General features: G+C 42.5%; 1 protein-coding gene across 3 annotated transcripts in view; it reads right to left on the reverse strand.

Moving 5' to 3' along the window:
- The window catches only part of DMTF1 (cyclin D binding myb like transcription factor 1), an 884,631-nt gene that overhangs the window by 371,548 nt on the left and 497,191 nt on the right, over positions 1-15,892 (reverse strand). For all 3 annotated transcript variants that reach the window (XM_044088345.1, XM_044088344.1, XR_006366980.1), the window contains exon 10: positions 15,633-15,861. In XM_044088345.1, the coding sequence (XP_043944280.1) occupies positions 15,633-15,861 (229 nt within the window). The remainder of the gene's footprint in view (positions 1-15,632; positions 15,862-15,892) is intronic.

Here is a 15,892-nt window from a genome sequence, read left to right on the forward strand (position 1 = left end):
CAATATTTGCTGGTGGTTCCTTCACTGTTCGGCCAGACTGGTGGTTTACATTTATTAAATCTACTGCATTAACCTTTTCACCGACCACTGACATACCATCTAAATAGAAAGTAGGGCTGCAGCTTTCTACATGATCAACTTGCTTTTTTGAGTGACCTTTCTTAATAACTGAATGAGGCTTGCTTGATTTACAAAACTTTTGAAAGTGGTTCCATTTTTTACACTTGGGGCATTGCTGACCAAATGCAAACCACTTCTCTCTTTTAGACTCATGATTGGCACCACAATTATGACAGTTAACAATAAGATTTGAGTTGGGTTTTGCTGACTCACCCTTATACTGCACTGAGCATGTCTCTTTTGCTGAGCTAGTCTTGGAACTTGTTACAAAGTTACGGGTCCTCCCTGGAAAACCTGGCATGGGCTGCAGCTGCCATGTTTTAGGCCTGCTTCTGCTTGCCACATGCTGCATGCTGTCTATGCTTGCTCTAGAGGCTGCTGAAACCATGCTCTTATCACTTGCAAGCGTACTTGTGTGCCTTTCTGTGAGCTCATGAATTTGACAAATCTCTATAGCTTTCCCTGTCACAAAGCAAAACCTTTCTCACTGCAGCATTATTAACACCACACGCAAGCCTGTCCTTTATTAACTCATCTTTCAAATCACCAAATCTGCACGTTTTAACTTTATTTCTCAAATCAGTGATATAAGCTGCAAAAGTTTCACCTGGCTTTTGGTCTCTTGTATAAACTAGATGGCTCTCTAATGTAACATTTGTCTGGGGGGTTGCACTTTTCTCTAAATTTACATTTCAAGCACTCAGGGTCTTCTCTTGATTCAGCAGGTACAACAATATGGTGGCTTCCCCCTCTCCTGCATATACTGCTGGTGCATACATAAACAAATGCTCTAAGTTAAGCAAAATAAATGCCCTCGTACGTGTATCTTTGTCAAAAAAGCTGTGTGTATCAAAATATTGCATTCCTGCTCAAATACTCTCCAATTCTCTGCAATATTATGATCAAAAACAAGTGGACTGGGTCTGCAAAATGTCTCTGCCATATCAACACACAGTAGTGAAGGTGTTTGAAATCATGTATGAACATACACATGCCAGAACTTTATGCCACAACTTGTAATTATGTCCAATAGCACAACAGACTATTTGAGATAACTGCACTTTGCCAAATAAGTCTCCGTAGCACAAGAACATTTTAAAATCACTGTACCTTGTGAAACCACCCCTTATTAGTGTAAGAAATACTTTAAAATCACTGTACTTTGTGAATAAACTGTACACAGCACAAGAAGCTCAGAAACACTTTGAAATGAATGCACTTTGCAAATAAATTGCATAAAGCACAAGAACTTTCCAATTGTAAAAATAATCCTATATTCACTAACTTGGAGACGGTTCACAAGCCACTGAAGGCTAAGATCAAAAAAAGGAATTTGTTACTGACAGAGCATATGAAAGAGCACCAGAGTGTTTATCAAATGAGGAGGGTGCGATCTATGAAGTAAGATCTAATGAATGTATCACTGTCTGCAGGGAAGAAATGAATTAAACAGCACTACTAACACAGTGTTTACTACTACAACCTCAAGCTGTGGTTGAACACGTGGCATAGCTCCAAAAGTGGATTAACCAGTAAATTTGGCTCTTGAAAAAGAAATGCTGCAGGTAAGTCATCCAAGTTAAACTTTTTGGCTCCCTTTCCTTTGTGATGAAATAAATGCTAGTGTATTAACATCTCTCTAATGTTAAAAAGTACCAGAAACAGAAACATTTCCAATAATGATCCATCACAGAACAAAGTGCTGCGATCAGCAGAAAAATAAAGAGCACTGAATGTTGGCAACAGAAATATTTCTCACAGGAATAATATGATGACTTGACAACTGCTGGGATCTGGTCCTTTAGTGTCAGCTTATTGTTACTTATAACCATCAAGTCTCACATTCTTCAAGGGAGAGGATGAGAAATTACTGCAAAGAATGAAAGAGTAGGGTAAGACAAAGTGAGTTATACTAGATGATAATCTGAGTCCGCCAGATGCACAGTGGGAGAGTCTGTGCTCCAGGCTACAGCAACAGCAGAAGATGACTGAGGTCTTGGATCAAGGGAGGTTAAACCAATAAGTGTGAGTCCACAACAGAGAGAACAGAATTCTGAATCAGCTAAGGCAGAGGGAGTCAGGAATGTCATGGTGCAGGTGTTGTTAGCCAACACTAACCCAGTGACTTTGTGTTATAGAGCTGGGAGGGGGTAAGAATGTAATGAAAAAGATGCTGGTGCTGGATTTTAGGGGACTGCATTATGCTAACCTAAGGATGAGGATGAAAGGTGAGTTATATGTTTGAAAGCAAACTGAGGAAGAAAGCAAGTTATAGGAATGCATCAGGGATGGAGTATTTGTGTCTATAGACAAGGGTTTGATAGAAACAAAAGGAAAAGGTCAGTCTGGTTATAAAAAAATATAAGGGTAATGGGGTAAAAAAACAAGGCCTTGCAAGAGGTGGATGGGAAGAGGTTACTATGTTAGGATGTTTAATAAATAATAAGCAGAGAGAGAAGTAGTGGCCCAAATCTGCATGAGGTATATCCTGAAAGTAAACTCTCTGAAACTTCTGTGTACCATGAGACATGCCAACTACCGTAGCTATCTCATGAACAGTTAAAGATATATACCTGTAATCTAACATCCTCCTAAACTGGCAAAAGCATTATCATAAGCTGGTAATGGCTTTCCACGATGAGCACAACAGAAGGCAATACAACTGGATATCCAGTTTGAAATAGTCTGTTTGGAAACAGGTCTACCTTCTTTCCCTTCTGCAGAGGACACTAAGTTATTGTGCTCTATTTGGGAACTTTGCTCTGTTAAGGTAATAACTGATCAGTCAGTGCACATCCAAAGAATGTAGGATTTGCTCAGCTTTATTTTGTGGGTTAGGAAAGAACACTGTCAGGTGAATAGCTTGATTCAAGGAAATGTTGATACTAAAATTTTTATACTGCCTTGGGCATAAAACAGGGGTTAGCTCTGAGGATAACTGTTCCAGTGAAAAACAATGAAAGGTTCCTTGCACATCAGGTTTGTAGTTCTGGGACCTGCCTGGTTGAGAGGATAGCTACCCTTAAGGTGGCCCTCCAAGTGAGCATTTTAAAGAAGCAGAAGTTGCTGGCTCAAAAGGTGGTAGGTAAGTTTTTTTCTAATACACAATTCAAGTCCCAAGAAGAGACTGGGTTTTTCCTGGGATGTCTTAGGTGTATAACCCATTTTAGGAACTGTTTCAGGTTGCGGTGAGAATAGATGAAGGAGCAGGGAAGGCAGGTAGAAATGGTGGAAACATGCACCTTAATACTGGAATAAAAAGGTCCTGATCACATAATCCTGAAAGGCATTCCACCACTAGATTAATGCTTGCATGAGGAGGTGGGATATCTTTGGCCTGCCACAAAGAGAAAAAAAAACTTTTACATTTGGATATGTATGATTTTCTGATACTTGGCTTTCTTGCCTTACTCTGGATAGACAGCATTTCAGCAGAGTAGTGCCTGTCCTCCCTGCGGTCGAGTGGCATTCGAAAGACATGCGTGAATGGGCGTGCCTTTGTTGAAGGTTGGGCGTCTGGCTGGCACCTCGGCACCGTAAAAATCTACTACCAATCATTAGCGGACCGGAGTTCTGCTGTGGCGACCCCTAACCAGGAAAAGCCAAAAGAAGAAGAAGAAATTTGAATTTTTTTTAGTTAGAATCCAAGCTTCCATGCTCTTAGTTTGAGTACGTTCAGATGTGGATGAATGACAGACTCCTTTAGCTGAGTGTGTAAATCTATCTTAGCTGAGAGTCATCAGAAGGGAAAATCAGCACTGCCTTGGCCAGAAGGGGGCTATGAGTATCATACTCAGCCTGTCTGTCCTCACTTTTATCGGTACCCTGGAGATCAAGGGTAACCAAGGAGAGGCATACAGAAAGAAGTCTGTCCATTTGAAGGAGAGGGAATCTGTCCACCGTGTCCTTGTCTGCTGGATTCTAGAGCAGAATATTTACAGCTGTCTGTTGTGATAAGAGGCAAATAAATCTATACTGTGGTGTTCTCATGGGGGAGGGGGATGAGGGCCATAAAAATCTCTCTCTCTCTCTTCAGTATCCATTCACTGAGGTCCAGTAGGTCCCTGCTCAAACAGTCTCATATGGTGTTGTTCTGGCCTGTGATGTCAGTTGCAATTCTTGAGCCATTAGACCAAATCTTTACTGCCAGAGTGCATAGTGGATGGGAATGAGTTTTCTATGTTTGTTTATGTACCATATATGGTGTTGCCAGTCCAAGCAAGTACTATTCCAGGTTGTGGTTGCTTTGAAAAGCTTTTATGGCCAGAAACACTGTCAGAAACTCTTCACAGTTTATGTGCAATTTCCTTTGTTCTAGAGTCTAGATACCTCACACCTTCAGGGCTCCTAAGCGCACTCCACTGGCAATTTCTGAACAGCCTGAGGTTATCATTTTGTCTGCCTCTGGTACACAGAAGTTTGCCCGTAGGTTCTGCAGAATGGTGTCCTTCCACCAATGTAGCTCCATTGTTTAGGCAGGGGAAAAGAGGTACCATTGTTTCCAGGGGTTGAGAATGTCATTCCCAAGTGTTTTTAGGAGCTATTGGAGTTTTCTCATGTGCAGTTTCACAAGGAGGATCATTAACATGCAGAATGCCATGTATCCCAAGGTGCCTTAGAAGAGGGTTGCGCAGATGGTTTGTCAGGAAAGAAACCTTGTCTTAAGGTAAGAAGGCTTTTCGTTGTACTGAATCTATAAATGTGCCCAGAAAAAGAATTCTTGTCTGAGGCTGAAGTTGGGAATTGCTGAGGTTGGCAGTGTGGCCTGCCTTCTGGAAGCAGTCTATGGTGACTTGCAGGACTGCTTGAAGTTCCAGGATGGATTTTTCCTGGATGAGGGAGTCACCCTAATAAGGGTTAATGTGCACCGTTCTGCAATAGGCTGTAACTGGAGTTAGACATTTCATGAAAACACTTGGAGCAGTGGATAAGCCAAATGGTAAAGCACAGAACTGGCACTGTAATCCTGCTGCCACAAACTAATGATATCACCTGCGCTCCTTTGTAATAGGGCCAAGAAGGTAAGCATCCTTCAGGTATAGAGTAAACATATAGGTTCCTTGAAAGATCAAGGAGGTTGGTATAATGTTAAGGTGTTTACCTCAGAGACACAAGGTACAGGGTTTGAATCTCACCTTTGAAGGGAAACTGGTCAGGTTTAAAATGGCATGCAAGGACAGATAACCTAGTACTTATCTATAAACCTATAAACTATAAGGGTAACATTTTTTGAAAGGCTAACATTTTGAATTTGAGAATGTGCAGAACCTTGTATAACTTTGACAAGTCTAAGATTGCTCTCCAGGTGGCTTCCTTTCTTGGAACTAGAAAGATCCTTGAGTAAAACCGTGTGCCTTCCTCTCCAGCAGGGACTGTTTGACTGGACCCTTGTTGCAGAAGTTCTAGTAAAATTACGGGGGGGGGGGGCTCTTGGTCTTTTGGGGGCTTTGGCAATCCTAGGAAGGGGGGGTCTTTCTCTGAATTGAATGGAATAGCCATTTTCTGTGATATGTAGGACCCACTGGTCCCCAGTGATAAGTTTCCACTACTGCAGGAAATAAGGAAGGAAGAAAGTCTCCCCACTGGAGGGAGGGGTGGAGTGGGTTTGTGAATCAGGGGGAGGGGGTTAGTGCTGTGCATATTCACAGTTGCTCTCTGGGAATGACAGGGTCCTTGGATTCCCCGAGTCTATGGCATTGTTCAGGTTACCACCTTCTAGACTGTCATGGTCTCCTGGCTCAGGAAGGCCTCCCTTTTTCTTGCCTTGGAGGCAGAGGCCAAGATTCAGAAGAGTAATTCCTCTTATATCTAGTTGAGAGAAACAAATAGAATTCTTTCACAGTTTTGATTTGTTTTCCCTTTTTGTCCAATTTCTCAAAAATGTTCTCTGCAGGGGGACCATAAAGGTATTCCTTATCCAGTGGGGAATCCAGGAGTTAAGCCTTAACTTGGTCTGAAAGTGGCTGAGTCATTAACCAGATAGGAACCTATAGCAGCTGGTCTACATGATGCATCCAATATAGTTTAACCATATTTTAGTGAATATATTTGGATAACTGTATAATTTATTTATGTTTTTATTTTACGTTTGTTTACCAGGAAAGTCTGACTGGACACAGGTCCTTTTTCAGCAGAGGCCTGGGGAGAAAAGCACCAGTTACAGACAAATTAGAGTTTAACAAACATTTAAAACGGATACAGAAGTATCAGTTACATACATGACAGATACATAACGGTGCAGAATATGTTTTGGAGAGTAGGGGTTTTATTAGGCTGGTGGAAAATTTTGTGTGCAAAGGTTAGTTGATTAAAGTGTAGAAATTGAGGAAGCTTGAGCCAATTTAGTTGTTTAAGAGATGTACAGTGATGTGACCTACAGGAGGCACCAGTAGCAAATCTTGCTTTTTTATTATAGCAGGATTCCAGTTTGATTAAGTCAGTTTTGCTGAGGTTAGTTAGTACTGGGGAGGTGTAGAGGAGGGTTAATAAGAGGTGTGTATGGGCTATAGTAGCTTTTGTGTTTTTGTAAGAAATTGTTTGTTTCTGTACAGGAGACCTAGTTTCTTGTGGACCTTATTGATAGTTTGGGCTATGTGAATATCAAATTTCAAGTTCTTGTCAATTTCGATACCAAGCAGTTTAGTCTGAGTTATTGGGGTAATCAGTTTTATTTTTGGACAAGATAGTAAAAGACTGGGACAACAAGGGGGATGTAGTTGGGCTAAAAAGGAGTTTAGTTTTGTTGGGATTCAGAATGAGTTGGGAGTTAATGAGCCATGTTTCAACAGATTGAAAGGAATCTTGGGTTATGGTATGAAGGTCTTGTAGTGTGGGGGCTGCACATATTACGGTGGAGTCATCTGCGTATTATACTACAGAGGCATGTGGTGTGGATGTGCTGAGCTGGTTGGTGAAAACAGAGACTAGTAGAGGTCCAAGGAGGGAGCAGAGGGGAAAGATGGTGTTGCCATCGGATGGCTTGCAGTTGTCCTGCTAGGTAGCTTTGGAATCATGTGATAGAGTAGGTGCTAAGGTTTAGGGTGGAGAGAATGCTAATGAGTTTATTGTGATCTACCATATCAAAGCCTTTGGATGGGTCCAAAAACATATTATATACATATTGTCCATTGTTTCTATAGTGGTTCACTGTATTGGTAAAGGACATAAGTGTGATGGTGGTGCTGTGAAAGGGACGAAAACCATGTTGAGTGTCTGATAGAAGTTTGTGTCTGAGAAGGTAGACCATTAGTTGGGCGTGAACTACTCTTTCTTGTATTTTGGATAAGGGAGTCAGGATGGCAATTGGGTGATAATTTGTAAGTTCAGTGGAATTACCTCCCTTGTGTATTGGTAGACTATGGGAGGTTTTACAAACAACATGTACCTGGCTCTCAGATATTGACCGGTTGATGAGTATGGTTACTGGATAGGCTATTGCTTCAGCTGTGATGTGTAGAAAGACAGCTGGAAGGTTATCTGTGGCTAGGGTGGCTGGTTTACGTTTTTCAAGTAGTCTTTTTATGGATTTAACAGACACTGGGTGTCAGGTAAAGTGGAAAGAGTTATTTTGGGAGTTGCTGCTGTGCTGGGGTGAAGAAGGGGTAGAGTTGCTGACAATGCCTTGAGAGTTTGCTAGGTCTTGAATAGTTCTAGTGAAGTACTTAATGAATTGGGTTGCTACATTGTCAGAATTGTTAGTTGCTGTTGGTGTGGGGGTAGCTGCTTTACTTGGATGAAGTTATGCTAATTACTGCGGCCCAGAATTTCGGAGGTACTTTGTGTGCTTATTCTGGATACTGTGGTAGTAGTTGACTTTGTCTAATTTTACTAGTTTTTTTTTTTCTGCAGTTCAAGGCATGTTTGCCTTGTGATTTGTGTTTTGTTTTTGTGAAATTGTTCCCAAGCCTGGTCTCTAGTCTTGAATAAGGATCTACATTCTTTAGCTTGCCAGGGTGTACAATTGGATTTAACTCAAATAGTTCTAAGGGGTGCACGGTGGTTTAATATGACTAGGAAAGCGGTGTTGAAGGAGTTGACTTGTGTCTTCTAGAGGAAGCTGTTTGAGAGATTCCCAGTTGCAACTATTTAGAGTGGAGATGAAACTGTAAAGGTTGAAGTTTTTCTTGTTTCTGATTAAGCAGAAGGTCATTACACAAAGGGTGTATAACTGTACCCTTAGGGGCATGGTCTTGTGGGGGGGGGGGTGTTTGTGGATGTCAAGCACTCTATAAAAACAAATTGGCTTTCTAGGTGCAGGTGGCAGAGTCAGGGTACAGAGAGATGTCATCAAAGACATAATCTATAACTACATGAACTGGGGGAACAGCCAGTGGCCTGGGAGATGGCAAGTTTATGAGTTTTCTGTAATGAGTCTGGGACTGAGAAAAGTCTTTGCTCTCCCAATTAAATGTTGCCTTCATCTTCTGCAGAGTACACCAAAGGATAAATCCTAAAGGGAAATGCAGAAGACAGGGTGCCATCTGAGTCACAGTCAGGGAAATTTTAAGGGGAATGTGTTCAGTATAAGATAAATCTTTCTTATCTTTGGATTCTGTGGAATCTGATTCCTCCTGAAGAGAAACATCCCTCCTTCCCTTACCAGGAGAAGCTTCAGAGGTAGACACCTGTGTCTGGCTGGACTCCTTGGACTTTATGAAGGCCAAAAATTCCTAGGCTATCTTAATCAGATCCTATGCCTCAACCTGAAGCTGAAGCAACAGAAGACTTGGGCATAGGCTGGGGCAAGCTAATCAGACTCTTTGGTTCAGATGTCCAAGATTTTTAAAGCAAAGCCTCAGCATGTGGTCAGGTAACTGCAACCTCCACCTGTTTCCTTGAAATTTGTGTACAACTAAGAAGTAAATTTACCTCTCTAAGTAACTAAAAATTGAATGCTGGAAGCCAAAGTCTGCCGAGCGACTTCGGACCCAACAGACATCTGTGTTGAAGAAGTCATAACCAACTGCCTGCTGTTATGGTCACCTCCAGAGGGGTCACCCCAGAGGGCTCAAACATAATTGTTGTCAGACAAAGCGGCTGCAAAGGCACCTCATCTAACTTGCTGGATGACCTGATCATGGATGCAGAAAGTTCCCTGTCAGCCGCAAAATTCTTTTCCTTCACTTTCTTATCTTATGAGCTTCTTGGGCAAGGAAATGGCCAAAGCTGAGGTGTGAGAAGAAGCTGAAGGAGCTGGGTCCAAGGATTCCATGTGGGCTGTGAAGACTTCAGCTCTATGCTTAAGGGTTTTAGACTGAAACCTAGAACAATCTTGACAGCTAGAAATGTTCTGCTGAGGCCCTAAACAAAACCAACAAAAGAAAATGAATTTTTTACGTGGAATTTACTTCCCACACTTCAAGCAGTTATTGACCTTTTTAAACACTAGTTAGAAGAAATATTCCCCAGCGGGGTATTTATCTGAGAGCAGGCTGTAGGAAACTCTGGTGATAAAGAGCTAACAGAATATCACACTGAACTGTATGGATAGAAAGAAATGAACATTCTGCCAACAGATGTCCCTTTTATACCCTGACATCCGGACATCAAGTCCTCGGATGTCCATCAGCTAGGGATGATGCAAAGACTCTGGGAATCAGGCCTGTCATGGGTTTCAGAATAATACACTTTATCCTCAAATCTGTCAAACACCTTCCCAGACTTGTCAGAAGAGAGGGATTAGTATTAACCAAATGTTTATCAGCAGCTAGACTCACTAAAACAATAGCTGCTGGCTCTAATCTGGGATGAGTCTATAAAAACTTAGAAGACTGAGGCACATTATACAGTCTATATGCTTTTTTGGGGGAAGCAGGCTGGATGTAATGGAAATGGCAGGTTGTGACAAAAACATCCTACAAAGCAAGCAGAACTGGGGGAATACGAGTAGGCCCTGGATATTTCAGTTGTAACAAATCATAATACCTCTGAAGGGATTGATAAACATCGCTGTTTTCCCACTGAAATAACTGATTCATTCTGGAAATAGTTTCAGAGAAAGAGAATCCTTCAAAAGTACTGATTTAATTCATGCTCTCTTCAGTATCTGAAGCAGAATTCAGTGGCAATAACACAATCTGTGCCTCCAGGATCACTATGAGGTTTAAACTCTTGAATATCTTCAGAATATGAAGACTCTCTTTTTCTTTTACCAGAAGCTGCTTTACAGGAAGGGTCATGAGCCTGCACTAAACCCTACGCTAAGCCCAATAAATTATTCTAGTCTGGAGAAAATGAGACATGAGAAAACATCCATTTAACTTTTTGCTTCTTTTCAAAAAGAATTTCTGCAGAAACAGACCCACTTTTGCCAGAAAAACCCTCCCTAGGGATGGGCACAGCATTCTGGCAAGGCAGAGTGGCATTCACTACCCCATCTCCCAAGACCGAAATTAGTTTACCTCAATTGACCTATAAAGGCACCCCATCAGCCATTCCAGAGGCGGAGAGGGAAAAAACCCTGACTACAACCCAGGCAATCTGGATTTGACTAGTGTCTTGGGTGACTGATGGAGATGCAGGGAGAGATGGGTGTGCCCATCTTGGGGGGAAGGTGGTACATGGGAATCTCTACATGATGATCCCTACTGGAGGCCAAGGATGTTGCCAGAAGAGGCATGGTCAGCAGGGGCAGTAATGCTTGAATGAGCTGCTGTGCATGTGGGGAGATATGCCATGGAACATCACATAGCACACCTCAATGGCTGCACTATGTTGCCACAAGGGGAGGGGGAAATAAGGGTACACCTATTAAGTCCTCTCTGGGAGGGAAGTTCAGATGTGCCAAGCCTTGTAGTCTGCTATTCATGACTGGCCCCAGCAAATTAATGGAATTAGTCTGGGGGCATGGAGGAGCTGGCAAACCTGGCACAGATGGGGCATGAGGACAGGGCCATTAATAATGAAAGAAAGGTGGGGGAAAAGGTACCCCAACAGTTGCAGTGCAAGTGTCGAACCCCCAGTCCACTGTAGATGTAGGGACTCACCAGCATGACCCAAGGAAAAAGAGGAGTAGTCTGGGGAACTAATTTTGGCCACAGCAAAGTCACCCACCTATGGCTGAGGCACTTTCGCAGCCTGCTGTGGTGGCAAGGGCTGTTTGACAATTTTTTTCTTTTTGAGGCTAGAATAAGGAAGACCCAAGGAACAGGTAGGTTGTTTCATGGTTACACCAAAAATGGCACCTGACTCTCGGGTAAGCCTAGCAACAATACCCAGTAAAACAAATACGTTGTAAAAAGTAATGTTCCCTCGTTAAAACACAGTAAAAAGCATTTCACCCACTCAAGCAAGCACCCAAAAGTAAAATACTTTATACCACAGAAAATGAAAGTTACGTGCTTAAAATATAAATAGATCCATTTTGTCTCTTTCTGACCTTTTCAACCTGTGGGTTACTGGAAATGACTCTGATCTGAGACTGGTCAAATCCAAGCCATTTCAACTTCCTGAACTCTGCCTTTTTTACCCTTAATGCCTAGCCTTAACCAACAGCCTTCAGATTGAGTTTGGCTGATACTTTGGAGCATTTCCCTAACTGGTCCAACACCTAGACTCCCTATTAGAGGGCTAGACCAACAAACTCACTTTTCAGATTTCCTTTTTGGTGGCTGCCACCACCAGAACAACATCAGTGGTGGGACCATTACTCCAATGGTGATAGCCCTTGGAAGGGGCCAAAATTCTATAAGGTTTCTTGAGGATAGGTTCTACCATATTGGGCTCTCTCTAGGTCTTTCAAGCCACAAAATCCAGGAGTTTGTCTTGATGTAGATGAGCCTACCCTAAAAGCCTCCAGAAACATAGACTCCTCTGAAGATGGGCTTCTGCTGTCCAACCTCATGCTGACAAAACAGCTCCATAAGGTCACCGAATGAAGTACCCTTGTGGAGGGGATTTTGGGGAATCCTCTCCTTCAAGGTCACTATCTGTGAGTGATTCTTTTGGGGAATCCAGGTGCTTCCTCTTGCATCACCTCTTGCCAAAATCTTCTTGACTGGGGAAACCCAAAGGGGGAATTGGAAGAGGCTGAGGGCACTGGATACAGGGTAGCCTGGAGGCTAGTTGGAGAGGGCTGTCTTGGAGCAGACTGATGCAGGTCCTCAGACACAGATGACAAGGAAAGAAGGATTCTGGTAGGCACTGACCACTCTGTCTCCAGAAAGGAGTACATCTCTCTACAACTTCGAAAGCAGAAACAGAAGCTGGTCACCTACAGCAAGCACACCCAGGATCCGAAGACTGAGGCTGAGGTGCTGACAGAAGAAGCACCAAGAAGAAAAAAAAGATGTGATTTGGAAACCTGAAGCATCAAACCCATCTCTGGAACTCCGGCTTTGAAGGGTCGGCTCCAAGAGACTCAGAGTCAGGAAGGCGAAAGCAAGGGTGGAAGCTGAAATGGCCCAAGGTGTTGGCTCCGACACACTGGAGGCAAGGCCACTGTAGCCAAAAACTCCAGTGCCATCAGGTCAGAGGGAGGAAACACAATGGATGGAGAAGAGACTTTGGATCAAGGACCTGAGGCTGAAGAAGTTAAGCCTAACTGCATCTGGGTTTGTAGGCAGGACCATATCAGCTTCTCCAACTCAGCAAGCTGCAAACTCCTGAAAGATATGACTGAATGGGTTGAAGAATCTACTCAGAAATGTTGGATGGCCATCAGCCTGAGATAGGCTCTGAGGATGGGAATCAAACCAGAGAAGCTCAGATCCAGGGCAGAGATGGAGACAACTCCAGGAAGCACTCTCAAGGAGTCGATGGCGAAAAAGGAAACTGGAATCCTGTCCAAGAGAACTCCTTGACAAAAAAGGGCTAGGTATACTTAAAAGCCGGAGATGGAGACTTTCAACAACTGGCCTGGCATAGTAGAAGAATAGGTCTGAGGAGTCGGATTTGACAGCAGTGCCGAGACAGTCATAGGGGCCGAAGATCTTGTACTCTTCAAATCCAGCTGACTAGAGGAAGGGGGCCACTAATTTGCAGTCAATCCTTGGAAGATTTGGGGTCACTGGTTCCCTCCTTCTGACCCTGACCAGCCTTGTCCTGTTTACTGAAAGGCAGATCAGATGAAAAAGCCACACTGGCTGCCAGGATCTCTTTTAACACTAACTTTGCTCTTCTCTCATCAATGGCTCAAGAGCCGAAATTAGCACAGACAGCACACTGAGTGCCAAGATGTGCGGGACCAAGACAACTAATGGCCACATGTGACTCACTTCTTCAATCCTTTCTCCATGTCAGAAACACACTGTCTACTAGAGTCAGAAATGGTGAAGAAAAATGGACACAGGCCAACACACCCTAAACAGGACTAACTAAATACAGAACAAAGAACACTACAAAGCAGGAAAAGCCCACTAATGCTACTATACTACATAACCTAACTAACCCCTACCCTATCTATGCTAACAAAAGTAAGAAATACCACACCAAAAGCATACTAACTAGTCACCAAACTGAAATGGAAGAAGGGCAGAGGAGAGCAAGTACAAATATGAGCAATACCCCAAGTCAAAGGATATCCCCCCACCAATAAAGCAGGAGACTAAGCTACAGTCCTGGAAGGTGACAAAATCTGAGGGTTATCGGTTAGGGCTAGGCATGATAGGTAGAGGAGGCTAAGCTTGGGGAATTGAAGTCTCTTGGATTTGACCTGGCTCAGATGTAACTTGAATCTGATAATCCACAGCCTGAACTTGGACTGAAAAGACAACCGTAGATAAATGGATAAACAGTTTAAAGTTAGTTTTAACAACTTTTTACCAAAAAGGAGAAAAATAACATTCCAGTTTAAAAGTGCTCAAAAGTCAGATGACATTCATTAAAAACACTTTTAAATAACTTATTTTGTCATAAAAATTAAAGCAGAATTTTTTCTCCCAGAAGCAAATCTGCCCAGCAAAAGAACAGCATCAGTCATGAGAAGCTGGCAGAAAAGCACCCTCTTCAGTGGCAGGAGATCTCTAGGGGTTTGGTGCCCACACCTTTTAGTTAGTTCAGCTCCAGTAGTCTAATGGTTTGGGTACATGGAAGGTGTCCTGAAAGCTTTGAAAGCTGACCAGCCATTTATTCTTAGCAGGATATAACTCATACAGCTTAGGCTAATGCACCAGTGATCCTTATGAAGACCATCCAGACTACATGATCGCAGAGTAGAAGACAGAGGTTATATCAGGAATTTAGAAAAATGACTAATGAAATACCACAGGGATTAGTCATGAGTCCATTACCTTTCAGTTTGTCTGCTTACACAAAAACAAGTGAAAATAAAATGGAATCAGACTCTTTATTAATGATACTAAGACATATCCTGCAATGGAACATAAGGAGAAAAGCTTAAAGAAGTACTTGGAAAGACTGACAGATTGGTCTGAGAGATGGCAACTGAGGCTCAATGCAAGCAAATGATAAGTATTACACTTGAGTTACAGCAACTACGGTACATAGAATTTTCTGAGAAAGTGGAACTGAAGGGAACAGATCAGGAAAAGGATCTGGGGTATTGATCACACGCGGACTGGACCACTGGCACAAAATAGAGACAGAAAGTGGTGGCAGCAATAGAATGCTAGGGTATATTACCTGGATGGTAAACTCCAGATGCAGAGGTAGTATCCCAACTCTACCATGGTCAACTTAAGCCACGCCTTAAATAATGTGCACAATTCTGAAGGCCAAAGAAGGAGTGTATCGGGCTAAGTTCCCAGTGTGTGTGTGTGTGTGTGTGTGTGTGTGTGTAGAATAAAGAACAAAACAAACAAACAAACAAAAAAGACTAGAGGAGATCAAATTGTCAGACAAGACAGGAGAACAGACAGGGGAACATGACACATCTCTGCACAAGTTCATGTCAAGGAGACATGAAGGGGCCACCATGATTAAAAAGGATGGGAGTAACAGGCAACAGACTGTAAGACACCAGCTACAGCATGGATTTACAAATCTACTTCAAAGACAGGGGAAGGAATAACAGGCAACAAACTGTAACAGCAGCTAAGTTCTGTTCCAACAAAACTTCAGACAGAGAGAGGGAAGGTATAATGTGCAATATTAAATACGCTCAAAGGGTAGACTACAGAAGTTGACTGCCTCCTTCTCTTGTCAGATAGATATGGTGGAACATTATACAGTCATTACAGCCATACTTCACTCCCTACATGAGACAGACTCCAAGGGCACAGCTGTACATTTACATGAATACAAATATATATACCATGTACCTACATTTAAACAAGCTCTTCTAAATTCTAGCCACTACTCAGGCACTGCAGCCCTAGACAGCAGCAATAATTCACTGATATTACAAGATAAGTCGGCACAGAATGCTTAATACACTCCATGCAGTCACATCCATCAAGTCTAAACTACTTGGAATAGTAACATCTTAGTAAAAGGCAGAGTATATCATATCCAGGTTGTTAGTGTTTTGCACCAATGCACTTATGTACTTCTTGCTTATCTAAATGTGAATGTGTGTCATTTTGTATTGATCGAAAATAACTGAATGAACCAACCTCATGATCAGGTTTATTTCATCGTCTTTGGTCCATTCAGTGCCCCCACTTTGTTTCCAGTTTAGATAATTAAGCCATTTGGAGCGACACTGTTTTTCTGAACGACTCCCAACTAATTCTGCCACAGAAGCCCAAGAAACGCCTTGAGTCACAATGTCCCCAGGTTCTGTGCATGTCAATTCATGAACCACTTTTGCCAGCCTCTTTTCCTCCTCTTCTGTCCACTTCCCTAAAATGTGAGAAGGCAAATATGACAAACA

The sequence above is a fragment of the Protopterus annectens genome, chromosome 11.part0 (assembly GCF_019279795.1).
Source record: "Protopterus annectens isolate FY-2018-M chromosome 11.part0, PAN1.0, whole genome shotgun sequence".
NCBI classification, from domain to species: domain Eukaryota; kingdom Metazoa; phylum Chordata; order Ceratodontiformes; family Protopteridae; genus Protopterus; species Protopterus annectens.